This window comes from Rousettus aegyptiacus, unplaced genomic scaffold (assembly GCF_014176215.1).
Source record: "Rousettus aegyptiacus isolate mRouAeg1 unplaced genomic scaffold, mRouAeg1.p scaffold_m13_p_11, whole genome shotgun sequence".
Lineage (NCBI taxonomy): Eukaryota > Metazoa > Chordata > Mammalia > Chiroptera > Pteropodidae > Rousettus > Rousettus aegyptiacus.
In genome coordinates, this window is record NW_023416286.1 from 70961049 (window position 1) to 70978826 (window position 17778).

At 30.8% G+C, this 17778-nt stretch overlaps 1 protein-coding gene across 18 annotated transcripts in view; it reads left to right on the forward strand.

Moving 5' to 3' along the window:
- The window catches only part of RBM26 (RNA binding motif protein 26), a 78967-nt gene extending 62515 nt beyond the window's left edge, over positions 1-16452 (forward strand). For 6 of the 18 annotated variants that reach the window (XR_004953394.1, XR_004953400.1, XR_004953401.1 and 3 more), the window contains 3 exons: positions 8759-8872; positions 10510-12324; positions 16036-16339. Coding sequence is in view for 9 of the 18 variants with exons in the window: in XM_036228886.1 (XP_036084779.1) it covers positions 8759-8986 (228 nt within the window). In the remaining 9 variants the exon portion in view is untranslated. Of the gene's footprint in view, positions 1-8758; positions 9918-10509; positions 14209-16035 lie in introns of those variants that run through there. The other 12 variants (XM_036228886.1, XM_036228883.1, XM_036228878.1 and 9 more) reach the window with 7 other exon arrangements.
- The last annotated feature ends 1326 nt before the right edge of the window (positions 16453-17778 follow it).

The window sequence follows — 17778 nt, forward strand, 5'->3', positions numbered from 1 at the left end:
GCTCTTGGGACATTGTAACCAATAAAAGATTGTGCCTCTGATAAGTCTCATAAAAGTATTCAGCTGAACCTGGAATAACCTAGTTTCTAGGTGGGGTGGGTAGTAGATAATTTCATAGACTAGGAATTCCTTATCCTAGGCTTTTTTTTTTTTTTAATGTAGTTTTGAGTAAGCTTTTATTTAAACATCTTTTATGAAAATAAAGAGTAATTTATCCTTGAGAGTTTAAAACTTTCTTGTAAACTTACATGTAAATGTTTTATGTTGAAAAAATACATCTCTGATCCAGTTTTCTCTCAAAGGTATTGCTGAGGACAAAAATAAGCTTCCTTTAAATGATGGCTTCAGTGATATAATTTTCATTGTAAGGTTAGATAGGTATATGAGTACCATCTGTTTATGTTCTATCTGTTTTTTAGGAAGTAGTCATTATAAAACAATAATAGTGTTTTGTACAGATGGTTAAAATACTATATTACCAAGTTTGTGGATATGGTAACAACTTTAAATACACACACACAACTTTTTTGCCTGCTTATGTATAGGCTGCAAGGAAAAGAAAACCCCTTGCCTTTTAAATAACTTTTGTAAGTTTTGCTCTTGCTAGGGCCTGTTGACATTTCTTTTTCCTAGGGTCTTGTTTTTTCCATCTCAAATTATGTTTGTTCATTTGCTTATATATAAGTATATATAAAAAACACTGAATTGCATCAAGGTTGAATAAATGGCAAAAATCACTTAAGTTTAATGAGAGTTACCTTTTCAGGGTAAGTACCATTTTAGTTGAATTTACCAAACAAGATGAAAGGAAAACTACTGTTGCTATTATGCTAAATATTTGGAATTAAGTTATAGAAATTGTTAAACCGTAAACATTTCCTTAAGCCAAAAAATTTCTGGAAACATTTAACATTATATTTTAGAAGAAAATAGAAAATTAAGTTGAAGCTTGCCTTACACAAGTAGTATAGGCTAAAGGTTTTTAAACCTCTGGGTTTCAGGGAACATTAAGGTTTAGAAATTTAAAAATTAGTGTGATTGATACGGGGGTGCCAGTTTTTAACTTAATCAAGGAAGAATGCTTAAAAAGTATACAAAATTTGCACTTACCATCACCATCATTATGCAAAATAAAGGAAATTTTCACACCAATGTCTAGGGCTTTATAACGTTGAGAAAGGATAGACCTTGCCAAGAAAAGGAAATTATCAACCTTTTGCTAATGTTTATTTCTATTATTTCATTTTTCTTATTTTCTGAACCATCGTTCTAAGATGAGTGGATACATGTCTATTTTCTATAATCAGTAGATGCATAGTATTTCGAAATGAAAGTATAGGAATAAGGTAATTGAGACATTCAAATATGACTGAAAAGTAAGAAATTTTCCTCAGGAAAGAGATTGAAATATTTTAAGGAATAATAACATAAACAACACTTTTAGGTTTAAGTTGCCTCTGCTTTATTTTCTTGTTTGTCTGTCACCAACTCATTGTACTAAAGTTGAATAAGTACCCAAACAGGACAAAAAAAGTAGCCTCTCCCATAACTGATTAGAATGTTGTTTTTCCTACTCTGAATTGTTTATACCTTTGTAAGATAACCAAGATCCAGTTTTAGAATAGGAACAGTTAAGTCCCTATAAAATAGACCCAAACTCAAAGAGTTATATAGCTTTTTAAAGCAAAAGAGAATCCCATTCTACTAATACATTTTGACGCCCATGCCTCAACTCCCAATAGTTATGAGAATTCACTGAAACAAAACTTGTGAAGTACGTAGAACAATGCCTGGGACAAAGTAAACCCTCCTAATGTTAGCTATTATTAATACTGTTGTGGATTTTTTTCCGGAATGAGATATGATTGGAAACTGAATAGAGACAGGAAAGAGTCAATGATTTCAAAACTCTTTAGACTTGAACCTTAGAAATAAAAATTGAGGATAGTGCAACTTAACTCTTAGAACTCGATGGGGCTGACTGAATAAAAAGTAAGTTAATAACAAGAACAGTATGTAACTGGAGTCAATCAAGATAAATCAAACCATGTACATAGAACTTTTGTGTTTTTATCAATACACTTAATAGTTATTAAATACTGCTTACGTGATAAGCACTGTGCTACCGGAATTAGTAAATCCAAGCCTGAGCTTGTGATAAAGTGGCCATGCAGCTTGAACTCAAGAGTTAGAGGAATAGAAAGAAGTTTTTCCCTGTAAGTTGTGAAATTTTGATTTTACTTTTTTTTTTTAATTTGTAGTTCTTTAATGAAACTCCTGCCTAAACATTGTATACTGTGGTTATTACAAACATTGATAATCTTGGTTTTAGCCTTCTTTCATAGGTTAGTTTTAATCATCATGGTTACTAAAACTGTAAGACACACTAGGATTGCAGCTTTAAATCTTCTGACCTTAGGGCATTTTCCCTGTCCTGTTTTTACCCAACACTGGTTCTGCAAGAGCTGGGGGCTTCTCTTGTCAGATAAATTTGTGAAAGGCTGCACTTTGTATATTCCATTTAGGTTTACAATCTGAGTTGAAAAGGCAGAAGGTAAACATTCCTGTTGAATTTTGCTTAACCTAGTTTTTTTCAAATGTTGTTTTCAGAGCCATTTTCTACTTATGATATGGAACCCACCTCGTAACTAATTTTCAGATGTTTTTCTTCTTCTAACTTGGTCAGATCTTCAGCCATTTTTCCTTCTGTTATGTGTATGCCTGCTTTCCTCTTTGCTGTAAACGTCGAGTAACTATCTGTAAGAATAGGCAAAGGACTGTAGAGGGAGCCTATGAATAAAATGCTTCAGCTTTTAAACAGTTTTTGTTTACATTGCGTAGCATAGAAATTAGAATTGTTAAAAGAACCTCTATATACTCATCATAGAGCTTCAGTGGTTATCCACTTATAGCCTGTTTTGTCCATGTCTCACCCACTGCAACCCTCCCTCTCCTTGTTTTGGAGCTGTTCTCAGTCATCATATCATCTGTAAACATCTCAGTGTGTATGTCTCAATGTTAGAGCCTTAAAAAAATTAAATATACTACTACTATTGTACCTAAAAGAGACTGAAATTTCCTAAGTATTATCAAATCCCCAGTCAGGGTTGATATTTCTCCAATTTTTCTATAAATTTCTTACTCACTTTTTTTAAAGATCCAGAATAAGATTTGAATCTTGAGATAGCTTAATTGTTATTATACAGTCACGAACTCATACATTAAAACATTTCATGGGTATTGATTGATTCATTGTTCTTAGTTATTGATGTTTTGTCCTGTTTTTGCTGGCTAGTGGCTAGTATACAAGTTTATTCCTGAGTCCTTTTGACAGGACCCTAATAGGTTATGTTAGTAACTTAGCTTTCTGGCATGAACAGGTGTTCTGGGTTCATCTTATATATTTTCTATTTTAGACCTCAAATTGGCCATTTCTCTAAGGAGCTCTGATTCTTTTTATTGGGCAAAGGCATTTAGATACCACAATATGAGTACTAGGGGTGCTCAGTACTACTGAGTATTTTGCAGTCACTCACTAATCTTTTTCAGTGGTCAGAGCTGGGAGTAAAAAAAAACATACACTCTTACACACATGTACACATATACATACGCAGACATATATTTACATGTATACACATGTATAAAGAAAATAAAAAAATTCAAAGCTACTGATATTTTCCATTTAATTCTGAACTATAGGGTTTTTATACACACATATATACACATAGAAAGGTAGGTAGATTGAAAAAAATAAAATATTAGCCTGTACTAATACTTGCAAATCAGTTCTAGATTATATGGTTTTTTACTTGATCTCAGGTCTTCATATCTCTCTGTCTCTTCTTTCCATTGCTGAAAACTAAACCATTTTTACTGACACCAACATACTTATGTGCTCTTAATATAAGTGTAAGAATGACAATATCCCCTTTACCACAAATAATATAATTGTTGGCAAAAAAGTTTAAGATTTTCTGAGTTCCTCTTTTCCTTATGGTATATTATATTAGGTACATACCGTATATACTTATCACAAAATGCATATTGAGACAGTTTTAATGAATGTAAAAATTTTTTAATGGGAAGGAAATTTTAAATGACAATTATCTAGTTTTTCTGATTTATTGTTATGGTTGTAGTTATCTCTCTGTGGTATTAAGAAAATCCCCATTTACCTAGACAAGCAATTATAACCTTTTTTTTAAACAATTCTTTTTCAATTTCAGAACATGCTTTAGTAAAGTAGGGATGGGACAGCTACACAAAAATATTTGATTTTGGCAGCACACGTTAATTTATTGATAATGTTCATCATGTTAAAAGTTGCTGGTGGACAGTTTGAGTGTTTTTTACTACTTTAAAATGTAGTTTTAAATTTTATTTTTAAAATTTATTTTTGGATAGACAGTACATATTCATGATATAAGAACTCCAAAGGTTGAGAAGTAAGAAGTAAATCATCTTATTCTTATCCTTAGTTCTCAAGTTCCTGCCCAGAGATTACAAATGTTTTTAGGTGTTTTTTTTGTTTTTTTTTTTTTTTCTTTTTTTGCTATATTTTCATACCGAGACTTTGAATCTATAAGTATACATCAATAATTCTATCAAGAGCTGCCTTATTCTGTCATTTTTGCATAGATATTCCATTATATGGATGTACCAAACGTAGCCAACCATGTTGATGGACTTTACATTGTTTTTATTCTTTTACCTTAAACAGTGAATACTCTTGGTGCATGTGTCTCTGTATATATGTAAATATTACCGTGTGGGATATTCTGGATATGTTACTGCTGGTGAAAGGATATGTGCATTTAAATTTTTGATGGATAGTTCTGAAATTGCCTTCCATACAGGTTGTACCGCATTTGCTTGCCCGCCAAAGATGTTTGAGTGCCTTTTCCTATGTTCTTGCCTTAGTGTATGCTTTACATAGTGGTTTTATCCATTTTCTTATTTAAAAAATCCATGGATATGTAAATCACAGTGAGGTATCAAAGAGTTTTATCTTTGTAAAATAGCAACTCATTTTAGTTTTAATTCACTTTTATGAATTGAAGTTGAGCAATTTTCGCATTTGTTTAGATGCTATTTATTTCCATTTTCCTCCATTGTTAATGTTATTTGCCTATTATTTTGCAGAGTTGTGTATTCTACTGATTTTTTCCTGAATGAGCTGTGGGAGCTTTTTATATACTAGAAAATTAGCTCATAAGTTATACACATTTTTATGAATTTTCATTTGTGTTATATTTTGCCATGCAATAATAGTGAATTGTTTAATTAATTTTTTCTAAGGTTGGAAGGCTTTCACCAATCTGGGATGATAAACATTTACCCTAGCCTTTAATAGTTATTTTTTTCCCCCTTTTTTGTTTTTTAGAGGTTAGGTTCACTCTTTTTAAAAATTCATGTGATAGTTATTTGGAATAAGGAGTAAAATAGGGTACCTACTTGATTTCATTGAGTGAAGCTAGTTTTCCAAACTTATGTGAAATACCCTTAGTATATGAAAACTCCTCAAATATTGGGGGAGTGTGTTTTGGACTCTGTTCTCTTCTTGTGATCAGTTTTCATGTGCTTCTTCACTGTTTTAATTAAACTAACTTTATAATATACTTTAATAGTTGTCAGGTCTGTTGTTTGTATTTCCTCTTATGCCCAATTCTCAGAATCTTCTAGTAGTTTTATGTTTACTTTTTATATTAACTTTAGGATAAGCTATCTTATATTATTATGGTTCCAAAAAGATAGATTTACTTATGGGAGAATTAACATCTTTATAACACTAAATCTTACTGTAGAACATCATGTATTTCAAGTTCTTCATTTTTTTTTATATCCTTTAAGAGATTTAAAGCTTTTCTTTATATGGATAATATATATTGATCGTTAGTTTTGCCCTGATAACTTACCTTATTGCTATTTTAAATGAAGTCTTTTCTTTCATTATTTTCTATTGATTGTTCATATGTAGAAAACTATTCATCTATTTTAATTAAATATATAATTACCATTTTACCAAAATATCTTTTTATAGTTTTGTTCTCGGGGTTTGTTTGTTTTTGTTTTTGTTTTTGTATTTATTCAATCATATTGTTAAATCTTGTTTTTTTTGCTTCCAACTTTCACATTTATACACTTATTTCTGTTATTTAATTATTAGTACATTTAGAATAATGTTAAATAACAGTAGTAGTAACAGTATCTTGCTCATGAAATCAGTGAAAATGATGAATGAAATCACTTCTGGTATTTTTATTATATATGATGCTGGGTTTTTAGGTTAAGGTAGAATACATACAAATGATTCCTGTTTTATTAAAAACTAGAGATTTTTTATTTGTGATCAGAAGTGGATTTTATTATGATTTTTGTTTGTGTATAGAAAGATAATGATTTTTCCCCCGTTTTTTTATCTTATCTATATTGCTTCCTAATACTGAACTAATCATTCACTTCTGGTATAAATTTCATTGTATTATATTTTTCTTTGATAAATCACCGGTCTGTTTTTCTTTTATAATTTTAATTTGACTTTTAATTCAGTTTTTCAAAATTAAGATTGCTTTTATGTTTTCTCTCTCCCTTATAATGTTTCCTAACTCCTTGTCGAAGTTCTCACTGAGATAATATGTTCTGCCCCTAAGTTCATTGTGTATCCTTACAGCCAGTGTTTTGAACTCTGCATCTGGTAGATTGCTTGCCTCCGTTTTGTTTAGTCCTTTTTCTGACATTTTGTCCCGTTCTTTTATTTGGGACAAGTTTCTTCGTTTTTTCATTTTGGCTTCCTTTTGGTATTAGTTTCTGTATATTAGGTAGATCAGCTTTGGCAGAGTGGCCTTATGTAGTAGGTGTCCTTGTGGGGCCCAGTGGAGAGTTCTCCTTGTTCACCTGAGCCGAATGCTTCAGTGGTGTCCCACCCATACTGAGTCCCTGCTAATTTTTACAGCCAACTGTTGCGGGTACTCCTCTTCCCTGCACTGATGCTCCAGGCTGGGGAACCCTGTGTGGAGCTGGGATCACTCCATCTTCAGTGGGGACCTCTGCAGCTGAGATGTCCCTCCCAATTCTAAATCACCACACACGGATGTGAGACCAACCCATTTCTCATCTTCACCCCTCCTACTAGTCTGGACGTGGCTTCTTTATATTCTTATTTATGGGAGTTCTGTTTGGCTAGTCTTCAGGTGGTTCTCAAGAGTGGTGGTTCTATAATTTAGTTATAAATTTGATGTAGTTTTGGGAGGAAGCAAGCACAGCACAACATTTATCTGCTCTTCCATGCTGACCAGAAATCCAGAATTTTTTTAAACTTTAAAGATTTGATGTTGCATATTATCTGAAATAAATTTCTGTCTTCAAAAAGCAAGAACTGTTATTTTATATACACAGCCAAATAGCCAAAAGTTTCTAATGTAGCAAAGTTATTAAAAAGTTAAATATTATCCTGTAAATAATTTTAAAATTAAAACTTTAGAGAATTGTAAACTCACCTAATAAATTTGAAGAATCATGCTGAATACAGACATTTACAAAATTGTCCTCAGAAATTTTTGTCACAAATTTAATAGATATCACTAACAGTTTTTGCATTTTTTGGCTGATGAAAAGTTGAGTTTATGAGTAGACATTTTGCATTATACTGTTGGAATTCTTTACAGTAATATATTTTTATGTAATAGTTATAGCTTAAAAATTACAAATTGTTTCTAAACTTAAATTTCATATATAAGCATTTAAAAATTTTTTAGTTATGTGACATTGTGATGAGGCTGTGGACTAAAAACTCTTGAGCTGCATATTAATAGGCACAAAATCTTTTAAATTTATTATAAATTTATATGTGCAGATTCAACATTTATACCTAGGGACTTCAATATCCTATAATTCATGGTCAGATGTCATTGAACATGTAATTGTTTCTACATTTCACATGCTGTACCTTGAGATTATGCTATAAATATTTTGTGATGAATTATTTCAGTGTGTTGCTAACATTGATTTATGTTAGTTTGTGTTACATTAATTTTAATGCACATTTCCAAAGCAACCACTTAATGTGTAAGTACTTAGACTTTACTAAGTTTAAGTTTTATTTTATGTAATTCTGAATGCTTTGTGGGAAGTACTTTAGTTATCAGTAGAAAAGTTCAAGATTTTTTCTTTTGTTGAGATATAATTTGTAATAGTTGTACATCAAAGATTTTGTGGTTCTTGTGATTATATAATGTAATTTAAAAATAATGTGATACTTTACAAATGCAGAATCATTCTGTTAAAAGTTTCTAGTTTCTAGTTACTTACTATGTATGCCATTTGTAAATTAACAAGAATTAAAAAGCAATAAAATACATTTAGCCTGTTAATTCTAATTTAGACTTTGATTCAGAATCTACAGTCATGATCTTTAAGTACTTTGTTTATTGCCTTAAATAGCAATTATTGTATTGTAAACATATAGACATAATTCTTCTAGCCAAGTATTGGCCAGCACTGAAATAGCTTTAATCAGTTATGAGGAAGTTTTGTTTTCTCTTTAAAGGAATTTTTAATCACTAGGTCGATTTTAGAAATAATCATAAAATATTAATAATAAATAGTAAATAAAGAAGTAAATAAACACAAAGCAAGTGAATGGACATCTGTCTTCACTTGTGTTTAGCTAATTTAATTTAAATATTAGGTACTATAACATTTCATTTTTTTCTTTAGAAGTTATTAATGTTCTGTATTCCAATGTTCTTAATTGTTTTAGGCTGCAGTTCATGGAGCTCGTTTCAAAGGGCAGGATCTAAAACTGGCATGGAATAAACCAATAACTAATATTTCAGCTGTTGAAACAGAAGAAGTTGAACCTGATGAAGAGGAAGTATGTTTTTTTGTTTTTTGTTTTCCCCCACTTGGTTATGCCTTTAAATGTTCACGTTTCTCTATAAAATGTGCTTTTATGGCTGTGATTTTAACATTAAACTTCTGTTCCTGAGCCATGTTTCAGGCAGGGGATATCAGATAAATGCAGACAACTTTTAACTTTTCTGGATTAATGAGAAGTATGGCTTGCTAATCCAAAAAGAATATATGAAAACCACATATATACTCAGTTTTCAATTACTCTTAGAAGACAGTAATAATTACTAGATTTTTATTAACAGGAAATTTCATAGTATTTCAAGTTTTAGAATTTATATTATACTCAGAGGCTTTATTAACATTTCAAGTTTGTTTGTTTTTTTTTTTTTTTTAATTTTAATTCACATCGTTTTAGTTCATTAGAATGAATGCCTGCTATGTGGTAGATACTGCGATAGGCACAAAAATGAATAAGACACGGTCCCTATCAAGGAGCTTATGATCTGGAAAGGGGGGTGGCGGTAACAGACACATAAGAAACTAATTATATTAAAAGGCAGACTCATGTGCTGAATAAAGATTTGGACAATATGCTGTCGGAATCCAAAGGAAGGAGTGATTATTTCTGTCCAGAAGAATCTTGAAGGAGGTGGTAACGGTAGAGCTGATCCCTAAGTGGTAATAAAGTTTTCCATTACTAAGAGCTGAGACTGGGAATATAGGTGAGAGTCATATTTGGGCAGAGAGGTAGGTGTGAAGAGGACTTTTTTCTTGAATAAAGACAGTCTGAGGAATGAGACATGAGCATAAAGAGCAGTGAAATGGGAGAACTCATTGAAACCAGAAACTTAAAACTAAGAGACTATTTTGTTTAATTATGAAATAAGCTGTAAAAAAAACTTGAGGAACTTAAGAAATGTAGAATAAGTAGGAAAACGAGACGATTCCATGTTTTATCTTTGTTAGATATCATAGTGTCACTTCATTTGGTTTGAAGAACATTCAAGGCTGTTAACACATATCCATAGTCAAATGCAAGAATAAATTGTGTGTCTTGAAACTCATATACATGATTTGTCATTTTATATTTTAGATTTTACCTTTGTCCTTCCATGAGTTTGAATTGAATGGGGAGAAAAGCAGGAGAGCTCCTGGTATTAGGTATTTTGAAAAGCTTGAAAAGCAGTCTGAGAAGCTTTTATGAAGGGAATGGAGAAAAGAAAGGAATGCTATAAAAGAAAATGTTTGTATACAGTAGAAAATCTTGGTAGAGTTTTATACAAGTCATTAGTTGATTTAGTGTCCAGCGGTTGGGTACGTACGTCAGAGAAGACTTACTGATGTTTAAAAAAAAAAAATTGATCAGCATTTTGTAGCTATAGAAGATAGTATCATTTAGTAAATAGAGACAGAAGAAACTGCATGTACAAAGGCTTACTTTGATATTTAGTGCTTGTTTGATGCAAGCAGTAGAATAGATACTATAGAGAAACCATTGAGTTGGTAGAGGTTGCTTTTCTTTGTTTCTTGAATGTTCTAGCTATAAAAATACCTTTTGTATTCAACTCTGTTGAGCGAAATCAGTATTTAAAAGTGTCACCTTTTTTCTTTTCTTTTTTTTTTTGGGTAAATTCCTAAATGCATTTTAACCTAAAGTTTCAGGAAGAGTCTATGGTGGATGACTCATTACTTCAAGATGATGATGAAGAAGAAGAGGACAATGAATCTCGTTCTTGGAGAAGATGATTTGACTGATCATTGATCTACATATGCTAGAACTCTACCTGTGTTTCATTAGTATTATCTAATGTACTTTTACATATTTGTAAAAACAATTTTTGGTAAATGTGATGAAGATGGATTTCACAAATAGACAAAAGAGAAGAAAACTACCTTCTGATCCTGTATTTTGAAAGATTGATGTTTCCATTTTATTTCAGTAAACAGTTGCTAAAGACATCATACTAGAAACATATGCAATGTTTTTATTACATACTTCTACTGAACATTATGGGATTCTTTGGGTTCTTTGTAATTTAATGAATAGGTCTGAAAACTTATGACCATTACTTGTTATAACTTAGAGGATTTTGTTTTACTCCAAATAAGGAATGAATTTGCATTTAAAATCTTAATGAATGTTTTCAAAAATGAATAGATAACATAGTACTCTAACTAAAGTCTCCAAGTTATGTATTCATAATATTACATAGTAGTATGCTTAGGCTTACTATGTATTAGCCTTTTGTTGGACTTGTGTATGTATTTTACCATATGGGTTTTAATGATAATGGTGTATGACTGTTTTGCATATGACTCCTTATGCATTCGGATGTTTAAAATAAAGTGGAATGGTCTCTTAAAAAAGAAAAGAAAAGAAAAGAAAAGCAATGACAAAAAAAAAAAAGACAATGTTCTTTGATTTTAAAAAAAGAAAAAAAAAATCGAATAGACCATTCCAGATGGTGATCTACCCGTCCCCCCCAATTATCACAAAAGGAGCTATAATCACTAACTTATTAATAATGGTTACTGGTACCTTGACAATAATGTACAATCCACTGTTTAAAATTTATACCACTTCAGTTTGGTTTGATCCTATAAATTTTCAACAGATGTCTTAAAATTTAAAAGCAGGCTGATTAGTTTGGAACCAGACTTCAAGTAGAGCTAACATTTGGTGAATAAGAAAACCATCACATTACATTTTGGATGTATGAAAGAAAACTTGACCATTTGAAGATATATGAATAAAGAAATGTACTATAGATACTACTTTAGGAAAACACTGTTTGGTAAGTGTTCCAGTCTGATATTTTAAGTGTGCATTTCCTATACTTGTATAAAAATCTTTGACATTTGTGACAATATTGTGATTTTTAAGTGGATTTCTCTGGCAAGTGAACATGATCATTTAAAGTTGATAAGAGGAGTTTCCAGGAAATCAGTTCATTCTTTGTAGAATGAGGGGATGCAAGATCACATATTTATCTTTTCAAATTTATCATTTTGGTAACAAGTGTTTCTGCCCCTCCTGAGATTATAGAGATTATGTTCAAAGTCACATTTTAAAAAAGTTTACTTTCTTTCCATGCTGGAGTCCTCACAATCACAACCTGTAATTCCACCACCATAGTCTTCTTCCAGTAGAGTGACTAGTGGATTTTTCCCACACTTAGGGTTAAAATATATGTTTTCAGTGATAATACTATTATGTAGAAATGTTTTGGCTCAGAGTTGGTGTACATGTTTATATTTAAAATTTCAAAATCAGACTTCTTTTGCCAAAAAGTGACTATACTCAAAAACTTTTTTATTGTACTTAGATCTATGATATATTTTTATGTAGTCTCTTATATGTTGACTGTGCTATTCTGATGCGTTAGGTAAGTTTGTTTTCTTTTCTTTTTAGTAGTCGTGAAAGGTGCCAAATTGGCAGAGGCTCACGTTTCTTCTCTTTACACCAAACAGGTATTATAAAGAAAGAAAATCTTTCAAAGGCCAGTTAAATCTCTATGCTGATTTTTGGCTTTATAATTTGATTTGTAAATTTTAGCCTGATTTTTTAAAAAAATTACTGTAAAATTTCCTTATATAGTAACTGAAATTACCTACTGTTTATTTAAATGTGTAAATAGCTAATTACTTTCCCTAGTCTTACATTCTCTAGTAACCTAAATTAAAATGTTTTAAGCCATTTTGCTGCGAATGAATTAGAAGACAAATATATTTGGATTTGGTCTCAGAAGTATGGGGATTAAATATTAGCAGCACTTCTTAGGCTCACAATTATATTTTTATTAGCATTAATATAATTTTAATTATAAATATTACTTTGATTTTCATTGCTACTGAATTTAAATTAATGCATTTATAAATAATAGTACCCCACATGTACTGTCATCTGTTCTCCTTTAAAACAAAATATCTCATTGAAATAATTGTTAGTTCCCATTTTACAGATTAGGGAATTTAGGCTAATAGAGATGGAGTGACTTACCCAAAGTCACAGCTAGTAGTGGAAGGACTAGATTTGAATGCAGGCATTCTAGTTTCAGTGCCAACTTTTCTTTTATTTTTTTTTTTAACGCTACATTGCTACCTCCTTTCTGTTGATTAAGCATGAGATTGTGCAGTAAATGTGGTAGTTCTTGCACAAAATTAGTAGACTTCTTGGTCATTAGTCAGTTCATACCTTTACCCTCCCTTTTAATACAGCACTTTGTTCATATCTCTGTTACAAGTACTTATGTTATAATTTATCTGGTTTATATGTCTGTCTTCCCCACTAGATTACAAGCTCCTCTAGGAAGGGGACCATGTCTTATTCATCTTTTTATCTCTAGTGATTATCATAAGCCTGGCTCATAGTGGGCACTCAGATGTTTGTTGGATGAACTACCGAATGAATGTACGTTTAAATCTCCAATAATGGAGTGACAATTACCTCCCTTGTTAATTCTTATCAATTTTCAAAAATCTCTTTTGAGAGTCTTCTCAGTCATTGGGACCATTTTGCTAAACAATTGATAGAGTTAAGTATTACACCACTGGGGTTACAAATACTGAAAGAGGCATACATGTGTAGTCTTAGTGGAATTCCCATAACAATTAGCCATTAATATTTTTGAGTGTTAAATGTAGTCAGTTTCAGGAATAAAAAAGCCTTTTGGTTCCTATCTGTGTGAATAGACATTCCAAGAGTCACTAATCTAGTTCATCTCACTAATTTTTTTTTTAATTTTTTTTTTTTTTTTTATCCAGAGATGATCTAGTGTAGAGGACTGGACAAGTATTAGGATAGATTGAGCTTTTAGCTTTTGGTCCCAGCTCTATTACTCGATCGTGTGGCCTTAACCAAGTCTTTTAACTTATCCAAGGATGTTTTCTTGTCTGTAAAACTAAAGAGGCTGGACTATGTGATCTCCAAGGTCTCTTTCACATCTGTAGTTTTCCTGGTAGTATATTAGTGTGTAATCTAAAACAGCTGAATATACCAGTTCTCCATACTTGTTGGTGTTATGGTTTTTATCATCTTACCAATGGAAACAACTTCGATTTGGTTATGATAACTCATATTATGTGTCTTAGTACAGTTTTGTATATAGTGTTCCCAAATGCTTGCCCTTGCTGGCACAAGTTCTATTCAATTTATAAAGTATAGATTAACTTCTGTATTTACTAGCATTTTTCCTTCCTACTTAAAACTTTTCTGTTTACTTCTGAACTCAATTTAAAAATTCTTTCCTATTACAGTATGCTACCTAAAACTTGAAATGTTTTTAATTAACAGTTCTCATAAGTTCTTTGCTTTCATACAGATCTGGGCTGAGTTGGGAGTGAAAAAAAAAAAAAGATAAGAATGTAGGTAGCTACTTTTTACAGGAAAAAATTGAGGGGAAATATATATTATTGGTTAAAAGATTGATTAGGATTATCTCAAGGGATGGTTGAGTTGTCATTTTATATATTTTATTCATTATTTTATGTTTTCTACTTAAGCAGTGCTGTTTTAAATGTTATTGGATAATTGTAACATTTTAAAAATTAATTTTAGTATTTAACCAATGCCCAAGCATTTATTGAATCATGTTGTAGGAATAAGAGAGTATTTCATAGTGTTTGTTTTATTGTAATATGATCAAATGTATCAACTAGTAGTTTACTATGAAGACAAGACTTCACTGTTTTAGATGATGATAGAAAATACGGCTGAGCTTAATTGAAAGAAATTTCCTGTTACTAGAATTGTTTTATTGGGACTGTATTTCCAATCTTACTTCAAACACTAATCATTGGCTCTAAAGGTTACTAAAAGAAAGCAAACAGTTGCTTGTTTGGTATGTTAAAATATCAATGGCTATTTTAGAGTATTATACAAACTTTATCATCTATATTTTCTTTTTTCCCCTTATCCATAATGTGAACTAATCTTAGGAAATTATTTTTAGTCCTTCTAGAATTTATATTAATATATATATTTTTTCTTCCTAACAAAAGTCCTTTAGCCTTTTAAAATAAAAATGCCCTGCGTGAAATTAACAAGATTATGTTAGTTCACTTTTTTGGTCTTTCTCTTAGGGCTTTCTTACTCTTCTAAAACCCTATAAATTAAAGAGGAAATTTAATCTAGGATAAAATTATGAGTGTATAATATTTGTAAGGCAGAAAGTTTCCTTTTCCCAGATCTCAGGAACTACCTAGTTCTTGTTAACTTTTTGAACTGGCTGGTTGCTCTAAGGTATGTATACAGGCTTTTAGAGAAGAGAATTCTTTTTCCTCTCTAAATATTATATACCTGTCAGACAATAACAGATAACTTTCCAAATTAGCTACGAAAAAGTCCTAAGAAAGAAAGAAATCGTGGTGAACGTGACTGCCATGCTCAGTAATTTCTAAGGAAAACATCATTTAGTAGAAAAATTCCTAACTCTGTAAATAATTTTATTGCAATTTTATAGGTATTATGATACTCATTACTTAGTATAATCGAAAGCGTTTTTTATTTTACTAAATTGGTATTAATTTATTTTACTTGCTTCTTCCTAATCCCTCCTTTCCTATTACTTCATTTCATCCATCCATTCATCTATCTTCCCATCATCCCAAATTAGTCTTCCTTTGTCTCATTTTGATGTGTTCCTTTTTATTTATTTTTGTTGTTAATCATTGTGCATAGTATAGAATTTTATATCATACAATGTGACTAAAAAATGAAATGATTATATGGAATATAAAGAAACTAGATACTACTTGCAGTTACTTTGAAATCTTTGGGAAAGAAGATAATTGTTTTTGCTTTCATTTTTATATATAATATCTTGGAATTTGTTACTGATTTTTTTCGAATTACCTTTGCCTACCCACACCTCTATAAAAATTTACTATCTGGTCAGTTACTACATCTCGTAACCAACAATTCTAGGTCATAGCCATGTTGTAGGGCTATGATCTTTGCAGCTTAATGTTTTAAGGAAACATGATGCAAAGAGGTTTCATTAAAATCATTTTAAGCCAAAGATGATTTCTTTTTAAAATTTGTGTACAGCTTTGATTTTGATCTTTTCTCAGATTTATTATGTTTAGAAAAATTGGAAGTTAGTTTATACTGTGATTCAATTTTTAGATTTAATTACTATTTTCAGAGTTTTTTTTTTTTTTAATAGTCTTCTCTTTTTCCAGCAGAGAGAGATCATCATTGCCTGAATTTAGCTTTGTGACTACAACAGCAAGACCTGTTCCTGTCTGGAGACGACTGTTATAATAATATCATTCTGTCGTTTTATGTTTGCTCTTTATCAGTTTTACTAGATGTTTACATGTACCATAATTTGCATTTTATCTTTACAGTTCTCTAAGGGTACATCTGAGTCCAGAAGTATATCTGAGTGTGTGGTTAGACCTTATATCTTTTTTCCACTTTATAACCATTTATTTTTTAAACACCATACAAAATAAAAAGACCTCTTGATTTCTAATGAGATAACTTCAGTCTCAGCCAAGTTGAGAATCGTTTCTAGGAAATCGATAAAGTTATGATGCTGTGTTAATTAGCATGAACAATTTAAAATGAAGAAAATGATTAAAAAGTTAAATATTGGTTTGGTTTTAATGTTTCTGGGTTTTAGTATACATTTCAAGGGTTAGGATAATCACTTAAAATAATTTTGAACAGATGGTAAAATACTTTTTTACACACTATAATGACTTGCCTATTCTAAATATACTTACTGAAGAGTTTGCCAAAACCACTCACCTGAATAATTTTTTTTTTAAATTAGCTCTTCAAAACCAACAAGGAGGATAATTTTATTTTCAAGTAATGCAGGATGGCCTGTGGATTATAAATATTGAGAAATATCTATTAGATGCCTAATTTACACAGTTTTCTTATATTATTCTCGCTTGCAATCAAGACATCAAAATACTCTTAAAAGCAAGGGGAAATAGTGTTATGTGTCTAACATTGTTAAAGACTGCTGTAGCTTTCCTATCTTAAAAGATATCTGCCCATAATATGTGTAAGCAATAGGGCATAGAATTATAGAGTATGATTTGAATTTTATTCTAAGTACTTATCCATAATACTCTTTTTATAATGAGCACCATAAAAAAAGTTTTCAGAAAATTAATTTTTGAGTATTCTTTCATAGATTCTCATGAGGCGTTTGAGAAGTTGGAAGTTATACTCGATAGCAACTCTATTAGAAAAGTCCAAATTATATTTGATTTTATTTACCCTTGCCCATGCTCATATTATCACTTCTTTGTGTGTAAAATTGACTGTCTGCACACTTTTTTCTTGAGTATGCACTGCATTTGTCTTCATGAAAAATAAAAAAGAATGAACACATCAGTCATAATGTAAATTATCTTTTGATCTTTATTAGCTAGAGACAGCATGGTTAATGTTAGACTTGGTTTAAAGGAAAATCACATATTTTGGAAGGTCCTCTAACATAATTATGACCTGGTAGCCTACAAGGCATTTTTTAAATTAGACTTTAGTTTTAGTTTATATTTTCAAACTAGCATATAGCTGCAGGAAGTTTGTAAGTATTTTCCCATAGTCGTTCAGAATTTTTTCAAGGAAATTCTTGGCCCGTGTAATAGTGGTTTACCTCCTAGGTTAGTTAGGAACCCAAAGAACGTTTCTGAAGAGACCATGTTTGCTAACAGTTTTAATTAGTTAATGGATGTGGACCACATACCACTTCCCTCAATTTTATCTTATCATCTTCTTTTTTTCCTTGCCTTTAAATTAAAAAAATAAATAAATAAAGCAAAACAAAATTGAACATACCATTTGCAATCAGAGTCAAGATGATTGGATTCTCATTAAGATCATTGCGCTTTTTGAAAACTGCTGAGATCCAGTAGGTCAGTTACATAGTTAAATTCCTGTTTGTTGATTGATTAAATGAT